At 39.1% G+C, this 12,769-nt stretch overlaps 1 protein-coding gene across 1 annotated transcript in view; it reads left to right on the top strand.

Moving 5' to 3' along the window:
* Positions 1-12,769, top strand: part of NOS2 (nitric oxide synthase 2) — a 50,573-nt gene that overhangs the window by 11,393 nt on the left and 26,411 nt on the right. Inside the window, exons 9-15 of the mRNA XM_088462838.1 lie at positions 2,244-2,418; positions 5,581-5,682; positions 6,899-7,093; positions 8,859-8,941; positions 9,281-9,425; positions 10,923-11,027; positions 12,589-12,638. Of these exons, the coding sequence (XP_088318964.1) occupies positions 2,244-2,418; positions 5,581-5,682; positions 6,899-7,093; positions 8,859-8,941; positions 9,281-9,425; positions 10,923-11,027; positions 12,589-12,638 (855 nt within the window). The remainder of the gene's footprint in view (positions 1-2,243; positions 2,419-5,580; positions 5,683-6,898; positions 7,094-8,858; positions 8,942-9,280; positions 9,426-10,922; positions 11,028-12,588; positions 12,639-12,769) is intronic.

A 12,769-nucleotide genomic window follows, 5' to 3' on the forward strand; every position in this document is an offset into this window, starting at 1 on the left:
TGATATACAGTAGGTGTCCTGTATATAGGTCTTGCTCAGAGCTACTGTATTTGGAAAAAAATATATAAATAGCATTACAGCAACAACATCAGTATTTAGAAACAGCAATTCCATAGTTATCTAACATTATATAGACTGGCACATGCATATTTATGGATATTACATTATATAGACTGGCACATGCATATTTATGGATATTACAGAGTTCTATATCATACAGAAAAATGTTGTAGTTTAGATCACTGCCTATTTGTCTTATGTTACTTTAACAGATAATGTGTAACATAAGTCTAGCACAAGATAACATTTCTTAGACAATGAGGCACAGTACAAATATCCTGTATAAATTTACAAAAATGTGCCATATACAGTACCTTGCGTTTTAAAAGTTGCATATAATTAATTTCCTGTGGTATAAAGAAAATGCAATACTACACTCAGTGGCCACTTTATTTAGGTTCACCTTTAGCACTGAACCTAATAAAGTGTTCACTCTTTGCATACAGAATAGCCTGAATTCTTCAAGGCACGAATTCAATAAGGTCTGCAAACATTCCCGTAGGTGCTCGATTGAATTGAAACCTGATGACTGGAGAACACTGGAGTACAGTGAACCAATTATCATGTTCATGGAACTAGCTTGAGATGTGTGCTTTGTGACAAAGGGGTCTATTTACTAAGTAGTGTTAGGAGACAGAGTGAAAAGTGATAAGGTACCAGCCAATCAGCTCCAACCTGTCATTTTTCAAAAACAGCCTGTGAGATGGCAGTTAGGAGCTGATTGGCTGGTACCTTACCTCCGTTCACTTTATCTCCTAACACAGCTTAGTAAATAGACCCCAAAGTGTGTTATCCTGCTACAGGTAGCCATTAGAAGATGAGTAGCCTGTTCCCATAAAGCAATGTGCTTGGTTAGCAATAATGCCCAGATAGGCTAGTTGGCATATCTATAATGGGTGAAGGGTGTGCAGTGCACACGGGCCTCTGGGTGCAGGGGTCACACACTGCACCTACTCAATATACTTATCTTGTGGCCACCTCAAAAGAAATCTCCAGCACCATTTTCGCCAGGATATGAGCATGGCGTCGGCACCCTTGTTGCAGAGATATGCTCAGTAGGTTCAGTACCAGAGTCTACACTGTGCCTGCACCTGCGTATGGGGTGGTGCCCTATCACAAGATGCCCCGTGTAGGTTGTGGCGGCATTTAAATGACGCACAGATGTGTGCTCAGAAAACCTTTCCTACACCATTACACCAACATGGCGAGATCAGGACCAGATTAAGGGCCATATGAGCCTGGGGCTGAAAATTACCAAGGGCCTATTGTGAGAACTATCAGCTCAAATGTCCCCCGAAATACATAAAAGTATAAAAATTATGCAACATATTGTGAGGTAATTAGAAAAACTATTTTAATAATTTTTGATTCATGGCAGACCATGTGGCTTGCTGTTATCTGGTCATCATCATGCTGCTTCATGATGGGCCTATTTTTATGTAGAGGCCTGGAGCTGTAGTTCCATCCACGCCATTGTTAATCTGGCCCTGGGTGAGATGAATACACGAGTTCATGTCGATTACATCAAATTGCCCCATTGTGTTGCAGCAGAAATCCAGATTCACCAGACCATGCTATATATTTCCCATCTTTACCTGTCCGGTGTTGGTGAGCCAGTTTCCTGTTATTAAATTACAGGAGTGGAGCTGGTGTGGTCTTCTGCTACTGTAATATCAACTTCATGATATAACATTCTGTTCATTTAGTTACTGTCATCTTCAGTTCAGCTTAATCCAGTCTGGCAATACTTCTCCTCTGTCCACTTTCATTACCAAGGATTTTTGCGCACAGAATTGACTCTCTCTTTGTGTATTTTGTTTTGCGCACTATTCTCGGTAGGCACTGGAGATTATTATGCATGGAAAAGCAAGGAGATCAGCAGTTTCTGAGATACTCAATCCTCCCCCTCTGGCGCCAACAATCATTACAAGATCAAATTTGCTTAGATCACATTTGTACCTATATTGGTGTTTTGGTCTGTTCAACAACTGAACCTCTAGACCATATACTGCATAGTTTTATACATTGCGTTGCTACTACATGATTGGCTGATTAGATATTTGCACTAATGAGCAAGTATATAGGTGAACCTAATAAAATGATCGCTGAGTGTATATTTAATATTGAAGATCAAAATAGTCTGTGTCATTTACTGTACTTTCTTTGTTCTTTGGTTTTCAAAGGTTTGAGTGGTTCAAGGAACTTAATTTGAGGTGGTACGTAGTACCTGCAGTCTCCAACATGCTTCTTGAAGTTGGAGGAATCGAATTTACAGCATGTCCCTTTAATGGCTGGTACATGGGGACAGAAATTGGTGTTCGGGACTTTTGTGATGTTCAACGTTACAATGTTCTAGAGGTAATTTCATTGGGGCACAACTAAAACCTAAATTCTGTATCTCTAAGTGATTACTGACTAGTAGGTTCTAAAATTCTAATATTCTATTAAAAAACGTTTGATATATTCAGAGGTGTATTTGATACCACAATTGTCAAACATCAGTGTAGCCAAAAGATTTTTTTACATTACTGCTACTGAGGCTTCTTTCACTTCTAGCTCTCAGTATGAGGACTTCTTGCTCGCCTCCAATCCTCTCTTAACATTATGAACCCATGAGCACCCAGTCCTCATAATCTCACTAGTGGAGAGGTCACCGCAACCCACAAGATCAGCATACTAAATTATATATTTTGCTTATTTTATGTTGCTACTTCAGATACTACAGAATTTTAATACAAAGCTATTTATTAATTTTGAGTATTTGTAACCTTAGACAAAACGCTCATTTGGGTATTATGACTGGTGCTACAGCAGCAATGTTTAGAAGCCTTGTCCATGTTCCTCAATGTTTAGTACAGTACTTTAAGTTACATTTTTCTTGTTTTGGTCATACTTTACGTACTCTGTAAGGTGCTGTGGAGCGCTTGTGGTGCAATATAAAGGATAACATTAATAATTATAATATTAGCCATACTACAAATATTTTTCCCATAGCAGGCCTGATATGTATTTACATTTATGCTGCAATATGTACACATCTTCCATGTCAAATTGTAATGTGTAGCGCCAAAGCATTGACAGGTCTGTACTACAGTATATATCTTAATTGTTCTATACTATATATATTGTTTTTACGAAACACACGCACACACACACACCTACGTACGTACACATCTATCTATATATCTACACATTTAGTATAGTTGTAATAGAAATTGGGTAACTGGAATTGGAGGGTATGACACTGTTGCAGTTTCTACAGCAGAGATGACTGGTCAGAGGCATGGGAACTTTTGCTAACAGGAACTAACATGCTGTCCGCCCATTTCTTGTGTGCTGTGAGAGTCACAGGTCGGTTACATGACTGGAGACATAACTGTCATCTTTCTCTGAATTTATAATTGCAGCAAGTTTCTGGTTATTTGAAACAACTTGCTTTACTTCTTAGAAACAAATCCTGTATTGTCTATAACATGAATGTCACATGGAAGAGATTTGGCACTAGGGAGATACTTTTAAGCATAAAGAAAGAACTAAAGGGAAATAAAAACAACACTCACAAAGAACAAGCATCCAGAGACAAAATGGCGAGCGTGTTATGTGAGCCCATTCTTGTTTGTATTGGTATGAAAGTACAAATGTTTATTTATGGATGTACACCCACCATAGTACATAATATTACGTCCACCATAAAAAATATTCACTGTTGCAACAATACAGGTAGAACGGGGAGTGTGAGGAGTAGAAGCTGCAGCCAATAAGGAAGCACAGTAGAGAAACTGAACCAATATATATATAAAAGGGACAATGAAATTATTAGTACAGTAAAGAAGCACTAAGGAACATATAATAACAATCCACATATTTTATGCGCATGTGATAAATATTTTTAACGCAAATTTGAAGATGACATCTTCACGCAAGTTTACTAAAATCCTCTTGTCAGAAGACATGCTGCGATAAGCAACCATTATGGCGAAGAGCTGGAAACAGTGAGATAGCGGAATGCAGCAAAACGCGGATGCATGTCCGTCCACCAGTGCATGCATCATCGTGGGGAGACATTTTGCAAATTAGTAGCTCCTAGGCTAATATAGGACAACGCCATCTGGAGACGGCATGATGCTCTCGGTGCCAGGCTCCGGAATACTTTGCATTTAGGAGCTTGGTAAATCTGGCAGCTTCGCAGCACTCATAGAAATCTATGGGGGCTGCGGCTGTTGCTGGAAATGGTGGGACCATAGCTGGTGTTGGAGATATCTGCTGTGACAACTTAATCATACATTCGGGGCTCTTTACTATTTGTGGGTATCCCCCGAAAACTGGTATTTTCCAGTAATATCCAGCAGTAATATTTGATAAATAAGCCCCTAACAGGGCTCAAAGAAGAGGAAAAAAACAATTTATTGCTGAGAGGTACAAATTAGGAAGAACCAAGTGACATCTACTAAAGCTGGGTAGAGAGAAAAGAAACAGCTGCATATTGATCCTCAATTTTTTTCAATGAATTGGTTCTAAATAGTGACAGTTCCCTGGAATTTCTTAAAGTTTTTAATCAGTTTGAATAAATGACTTTAATTTGACAACATTGAGCCAATTTGTTTGACCATGTTCAAGCCGGATTGCACAGGATCGTCGTGGTTCTCATATGGTTGAGCTGGTGGGCACATGTGCATACAACCTCAAACATGTTTAAGCTAAATTTGGTACATTTTATGACAAACAGTGAATGATAAACTTTAAATGCGAACTGCGAATACAACATACCATGAGTGAGTTAGAGCTGTGAATTAAAATTAAAGTCAAATGGGAGTACTGAAAGACTGATTTCTATAGTGGAGCGTCTCATCTTTACTGTGCTAAAGGCACCTTACACACATTCAGTGGCGTATCTATAATGGGTGTAAAGTGTGCGGTACACACGGGTACAGGGGGACCCCCGTACCGTACACCCTGCACCCACTTAAATAAGTAACTTACTGCAGCGGCTGTCTCCGGTGCCTGCATCAATATGTGCATGCGCAACAGACTATGCCAAAGGCAACACTGCACATGAGTTACCGTCAAATTAGGAGGCGGGGGGGGCTCGAACAATGTATCTGGGGCCTCTCCCCTCATGATGCCCTGGTAAGATTGTGTATCTTCAGTATTATAGGTATAGTATATTTCATTTGTAAAGTTTGTGACTTTAGGTTTTGTGGAAAGTTTTTTCCTAATTTGAGTACTAATGCCTAAAATCTACTAAAACACATAAATATTCTTCCCACACGCTGTCCCTTTTATCCTCGTTCTTTTGCTTAGCATAGTAGTAGTGGTTGTAAGTCTATAAAACAGAACCTGCTGCTCATATCATGATAAAATCATCAAAAATCAAATAAAAAAGTGAATTAATTATTTCCTTTTTTTCCTTTCCATATTTCTGAATTGTATGGATATTGCATAATGATTTTCTGAATAAGAGCTCCCGTACCTGTATATCATCTGACACTTACACATTTCCCATTATCTGTAAATCCCCAGGAAGTTGGAAGAAGGATGGGCTTAGAAACACACAAGCTGGCATCGCTGTGGAAAGACCAGGCAATTCTTGAAATGAACGTGGCTGTTCTCCACAGCTTCCAAGTAAGTCCTGCTGCCATGTGCAAATTAAAATCAATACATAAGTTATTTATAAATTTACTACACATTGAATTTTATATTTTGCAAGACTAACATGTTTGCTTACAGGGTACTATTTATATAATGCCATAACTTAGGTATTAAAGGAAAATGTATTAAGTGAATGGGGTTTGTGTATATTGTCAGGACCAACTGATTGGACAAATTGTGACATTATAATTAAAATGTAGCTATATTGAGAATACAACAGATGTCTTTTGTGGTTCTTCTGGTTTGGAAGATACTCGGCCTCACTCAACTTAGCCTATGTGGAAGCGCCACACTACAGCCCAGTACCACCCATCCAGTCACTAGTGGAGATGTGCCTTAGATGTATATGATTCGGCAATGCTGTAACCGGTAATTGCGTGTTCTTTGTTCCAGAGCATGCGTAGTGTGAAAAGAAGCACAATATCTTGCATAAATAGACCAAAATTTAACTCTGCATCATCCACATCATGTTTAAAATGTGTTTGAAGAACATGTCTTTGGGCGCAATGTGTCGGGGGTGGGGTGGGGATTCGAGGCATGCTGGGAGGGGTGAAGAAGCATCCAGAATACAGGGACCGGAGCTTAGGGTGCCCAGTCTGAGAGGCAGGGCACTGCATTATAGCTGTTTGCGGCTGTTTACATACATTGTGTCTGTCCCCTGCATTACTAGTTTATCTTTAATGGGGGAGGGGTGCATAATCAACTCTAGGGACCACCTCTGGGGAGAGCACCTTACCTCTCAGGGTGCTGACAGACAAGTTGCACCACTGCATACAGTACATGATAAAAATCCACATTTACTAATTTAGTAGTATTTGACAAGTTTCTTAATAAATAAGTGTCCAGATATTATTAATAACTTATAAATTACTTATCCTCTCTGTAAATTGTGAGATGTTATTTACTTTGTATGAGTAGTACAGTTCTTCCCATATACAGCAGTATTATATGTTCTTTACGTTTAATGACTCACAAATGAGAACAAATTAAGATCCCTGCCCATTATACTAAATGAAGGCACCTGTCCATTATACAAACATAAGGGTCTGTAAGGAGGAGAGTCCTCAATCCAAAGCTGCGGAGTTACACAAATGCACTTTCAAGATACATTTATGAGAAAGATAGCAGATTTCATCATATTAAATATCTTAAAATAATCTCACTTTACAGCTCATTTTCTTTCTTTCAGAAACAAAATGTAACAATAATGGATCACTATTCTGCAGCCGAGTCCTTCATGAAACATATGGATAATGAATACAGGGTGAGGGGAGGCTGCCCAGCAGATTGGGTTTGGCTTGTTCCACCAATATCTGGAAGCGTCACTTCAGTGTTTCACCAGGAAATGCTCAACTACATTCTGAGCCCCTTTTACTACTATCAGGTAGGACGAGCACCCAGTCAAACTCTAATATTTAATCAAAGGTCTACTCTGCAGGTGTGTGCAGTGGTAGTAGCTATAACAATGGCTTCTATCCATGTGCTTTCAAACAAAACCTATTTCAACTGTATCATTCACTGAGACATTATGAAGTCCAGAACATGATCACTAAAGGCAATAGATACCACACAATCATTGTCATACTAATGCAGAGCCTCCTAACTATAAAGACTCATACACTTATTACCAGCAAGAACAGGAACATGAAATGGATACTAGAGATGGCCCAAAGGAGCTTTCAATCTAATGTGATGCACAAGATATTGGAAAAACAATTGAAGCTGCTGGAGAGTGAAGTGTGATTGTGACTGCTGTAAGGCACAATGGTGTAACAACTGTCACTATGGAGAAGAGGAATAGGCATCTGTAAAGAAATGAGTATATCAAAGACCATTTACAGATTTTAAATGTTTTGGGGAGTCTGGAAGTGTGGGGCAGATAATTCCATTAAAGGGGAGCTGCATGGCAGGAGTCTTGCAATCATGTATGGTATAAGGATAGGAGAGGGGTAGACATTAGAGGAACAAGGTATTTATAAGGGAGGTCAAAAGTATAGATGGGACACTAAGAAGAACCAATCAATGAGGTATTCCCACAGGGATTGGTGGTCAAGGATGAGGCTTACTCTAAGGGAACCATGAAAGATAAGTACGGTAAGACAAGAAGGACTTGGGTTTAGATTTGCTAAGAAGTTTATACAGATACGTCATTTTCCTATGGCCGATAAAGTGATTCTTTAACTTTTACCAATTGCATTGCATCCGTGCACTTCTTTACAAAAAAAATATGTGGGGTAAATTTCTAAATATACACAAAGATATACATATATTTAGTTACAGTTTAGTTTTTAGCTATATGTGCAATTAATTTATTTCCACAATCCCCATGTATTGCTCTCTTTTCCTCCTCCATTCTTGCTGGTATAAGTATAATTCAGGCTAATGTATCTCACCTAGGGCAGCACGCATGAAGCATTGCATTTTGCATGCGATGCATTCCGCCACTCACGGAAAGCATAATGGTGTTTACTAATGCCTTATGCTTGAAGGAAATCACAAAGGTCAGCTCTCCTGGTAAGAGCTGTGATAGACAGATTTCCGAGTGACGCACACGCCATGGGGGGTGCTGAGAGGGATATGATTGGTACTTTATCTCTCTCCACTTTATCTCTCTCCAAGCTTTGATAAATCTCCCCCAGAATCTTAATTTTAGTCTATTTAAAATAGGAAGAGACGAACAAGTACCAAAAAAGGATTAGTGTCAGATTGGATGTGAATAAAATCTGAGATTTGGGCCTAGATTTATTAATTGTTGGTTTTGACTTCAACATTTAAAACAGCAATAATCTTAAAAGCAAACCCCAGGTGTGTTTCACATTCAGGGGTCTATTTACTAAGCAGTGTTAGTAGACAGAGTGAAAAGTGATAAGGTGCCAGCCAATCAGCTCCCAACTGTCATTTTTCAAAACACAGCCTGTGAGATGACAGTTGGGAGCTGATTGGCTGGCACCTTATCACTTTTCACTCTGTCTCCTAACACTGCTTAGTAAATAGACCCCTCAATATTATTGCTATTTTAAATTTCAGTAACGCAAAGCAGATGCCACTTAAATCTAGCCCCCTGATTAGCATGCAAATTGTGATCATTTGTGCACTTGGCCAATTCCATTAATAACTTATTAAAACAATTTTCTAAAATATGATTTTAGATTGATGCCTGGAAAACTCACGTGTGGCAAGATGAGAGTCGCAAATCAAAGAAGAAAAAATTCAAGCTTGGTGTTATTGCAAAGTAAGAAAATAAGATTTTCAAAACAGATATCTGAATGGGAACTAAGGTTTTTCGGCTTGTAATAGCACTAACTGACTGTAGTCACATTCATTCTATCTGACAAGTCAATGGAGTTATTTCGGGAGTTTTAAACATTGCTATAATAGAATAAGCAGGCTGACGATCTTAGATAAATCTCAAACTGCACTTGGCTGACAGACATGTATTGTGGAAGAATATTTTGCTGAACCCATAGGAAATAAACTTTCAGTCACTGTACAGAATTAGTTGGTGCACTGATCTGATACACTTTACCAGGTGTTGATGTGCTAACATCCATACTCATACTTATTATTTCAGGGCAGTCCTATTTGCTTCAATGCTTCTAAGAAAATCTATGGCTGCCAGGACAAAGGCAACTATTCTCTATGCAACAGAAACGGGAAAATCTGAGACATTTGCCAAAAAACTGCAAACAGTATTTAGTTATGCTTTCAACACTGAGGTAAGGCAGCATTTAAAGTTACCTCACCAGTCATCTGCATACAGCGCAGACAGCCATTTTGTGAGAATGCATAACAGTAATTCACTAGAAACCCATCATATCACTGTTTCAAAGTGACTCCTGTATTAGTTATGCCACCAGACTCTTAGTGAATAGATAGACTGCATTATCATGGCACAAAATGGCTGCCTACACTGCGTGCTAGTTGAACGGTCTTACTTAAGTACAAACTACTTCAGTATATATATCCATTTTTTCTGGATTTTTAATAGTTATTTTTATTTGATAAAATGTTGTATGTATTGGATCCTTCCTTTCCATCCATGATGTCAGCAGCATGACATCCAAATGCACTGGAGGAGACAGATTTAGCAGTTGCTGCATTAATTTACTATAAAACCCTCTGTGACTGTAATGTTGTGTAATTTAGAAAAACTACAAGATATACAGTAAATTGATGCTTAGTTTAAATGCATCAATAAGGTTTTACTAAGGGGATACATTCAGTATCACAGCACAGGGGATGCCGGAGCTTAGAATACTGGCGCCGGAATCCCGACACCTGGCAGAATCCCAGCGCCTGCATCCCAAAGGTAAGTAGCGGGGATGGGGAGCGGGTAAGCGTTAGTGGGTAGGGTTAGGCACTAGGGGGGGAGGGTTAGGTTTACGGTGCGCTGAGGGGGAGGTAAGGTTTAGGCATTAGGGGGGAGGTAAGGTTCAGGCATCGGGGAGGGAGGGTTAGGATAGGGAGAGGGTTAGGATACATACTGATAGGTGTCGGTATCCTAACCATGTCGGGATGTCGGCATCTGGATTTTGACCGTCGGGATCCCGAGAGCGGCGTCCCATCCCTTTATTAAGGCCTAGGCAGTTTACTTTAAATATTATTTATATTTATAATGCTTTAGCTAACGGAAATCACATCCACATAAGTCCAAAAATAATTAGTAAAAATTTAAAAAGTAATACTAATCATACAGAGAACACCCATATATGGCAAAGTGAATTTAATAGATAAATGTAAAAGTATTATTTTTGGATTTTTTTATTATCTATATACAGTAATCTGAAATATTTTAAAGGTCTATTTAGTAAGCATTGTTAGGAGACAGTGTGAAAAGTGATAAGGTGCCAGCCAATCAGCTCCTAACTGCCATCTCACAGGCTGTGTTTGAAAAATGACAGTTGGGAGCTGATTGGCTGGCACCTTATCACTTTTCACTCTGTCTCCTAACACTGCTTAGTAAATAGACCCCTTAGTCTTCTTCCTAATTGCCGCTCATCACTTGTAGAGTTATATGAATCCTTTGGCTGTTAAAGTTGGCAAATAACTCTTCCTTCTATTTAAACCTGTTTCAATACTACAAGGACCATTGAGGAGTATGCATGTATTGTCTCCTTGCACCTACTTTGTTATACAATAGAAATAATGTACAGAAGTTAAAGTTGTGTGCGATAATCCTGACTAGTTCTTGGAACTAACAAGTTTGATTTTAGGTCATCTGTATGGAGGACTATAATATCAGTAGTTTGGCTAAAGAGACTCTTCTTCTGGTGGTGACAAGCACATTTGGAAGTGGAGACTGCCCTGGTAATGGAGAGGTAGGTATCTTAATGCTAAGTAGCACATTCTGTACATGAAGAAACTCGCCAGTTTGGAATAGTATTTACAGTTACTCGCTTCCTCTTGGGGAAGGTCCAGGAAATGTCCTGAATCAGTTTATTTATGCACAGATTAAGAAACAAATGTTGGCTATAGTGGTGGGATGTGAGATATTCAGTTATCAAATATAGGGGTCTATTTACTAAGCAGTGTTAGGAGACAGAGTGAAAAGTGATAAGGTGCCAGCCAATCAGCTCCCAACATTTTTCAAACACAGCCTGTGAGATGGCAGGTGGGAGCTGAATGGCTGGCACCTTATCTCTTTCTTATCACTTTTCACTCTGTCTCCTAACACTGCTTAGTAAATAGATCCCATAATCATGCAAAAGGCAAAAACTGATTGTAAAGCTTCCTGATCACCTGAGAAAAATGCTGATCAAGAGGTGTGCCAGCGATGAGGTGTTCTGGCCACACATACATGAGGAAATTGGGATTTTGATTCAGTGAAAATGTTGCAGTTTTATGAATGAATTCTCCCTCTTTGGGCTTGATGCTGATTTGAACTCAAATCGTCTGTAGATGCTGCTGCATTCTGTGGACAGACATAAGTACACAAGTGCAACTGTATGCAGAGTTTTATGCATCATTGTGACCCGCCTGTCCCCTCTCTGTATACTTGGTTCCTATTTGTCATCATTGCTAAATCGCACTAGACTGCAAATGATACACCTGGAAACAGGTGTATATACTCATCAGTCTGACTTTGCATAGCCCCCAGTAACGTTACTTCAGGCATAAGTGGAGATGTGGCTACATCGTCTATACTGGTGCCCTCTCAGTCTATGCACAATACAAAAACACGCACAGTAATGTTTTTGCTCCGCACATGGTCAGTAGCCAGGCATATGCAAATACAGATGATGCAGAGACATACTCCGCTCAAGCGTATCTCTACTTGAACTAATACGGAGCCATAAGGCTGCAATAGGGCATTCTCACATAGGCTGAGCTTGTAAAAGACGTGTTGATGAAACTAGTTGTGCAGAGGTGCGCAGAAACGTATGGGCGCCTGTTTTCAGATGATGATGACAGATTTCTATTTAAGCATAAGATTCGGATAGGGGGATGGAGCAGTAATATGTCTACAACTCTGCATATGGACAATAATACACATTTATTTCCATTCATGCAATGCCAGAGCTATTACAGCCAACTTGCATTCAGCTCCGCATTGCACCCAATTAGGCATACATTGCGGTTACACAGTTGCAAAAAGAAAATCACAAATTCAAAGTACATCTCAGAATCTACAAAATAGATGATCTAGTTCATCCTGAAACAAAGTACGCTACACCCTTCTTATCTGCCATATACACATTTTCTGAATTGTGTGTTGGGTGTAATATGTCAATTTACAAGAAAAAAAGCCCATTAGGCGGACTTAATATTTTTAAAATAGCTCATTATAGGAAATTGATGTTTATGTAGTAATGTTGTTACAGTACTTAATGCATGTTTTATACATACTTTTTATACTTACCCTTTTTGTTTATTCTATAGAAATTCAAGAAATCAATCTTTAATCTGAAAAAAGTGGAAGAAACATTAAGGTACAAATGACAACCTGATCTATATGCCCTTCGCTATCCCTACGCTATCGTGTAGTATAAGTATATATTCACTTTAGTGCCTTGGGCAGGAGTGAGCACTGGCACTGTAATATTCACACAAACATAAGGCA

This window comes from Taudactylus pleione, unplaced genomic scaffold (genome assembly GCF_031769625.1).
Source record: "Taudactylus pleione unplaced genomic scaffold, aTauple2 ptg001272l, whole genome shotgun sequence".
Lineage (NCBI taxonomy): Eukaryota > Metazoa > Chordata > Amphibia > Anura > Myobatrachidae > Taudactylus > Taudactylus pleione.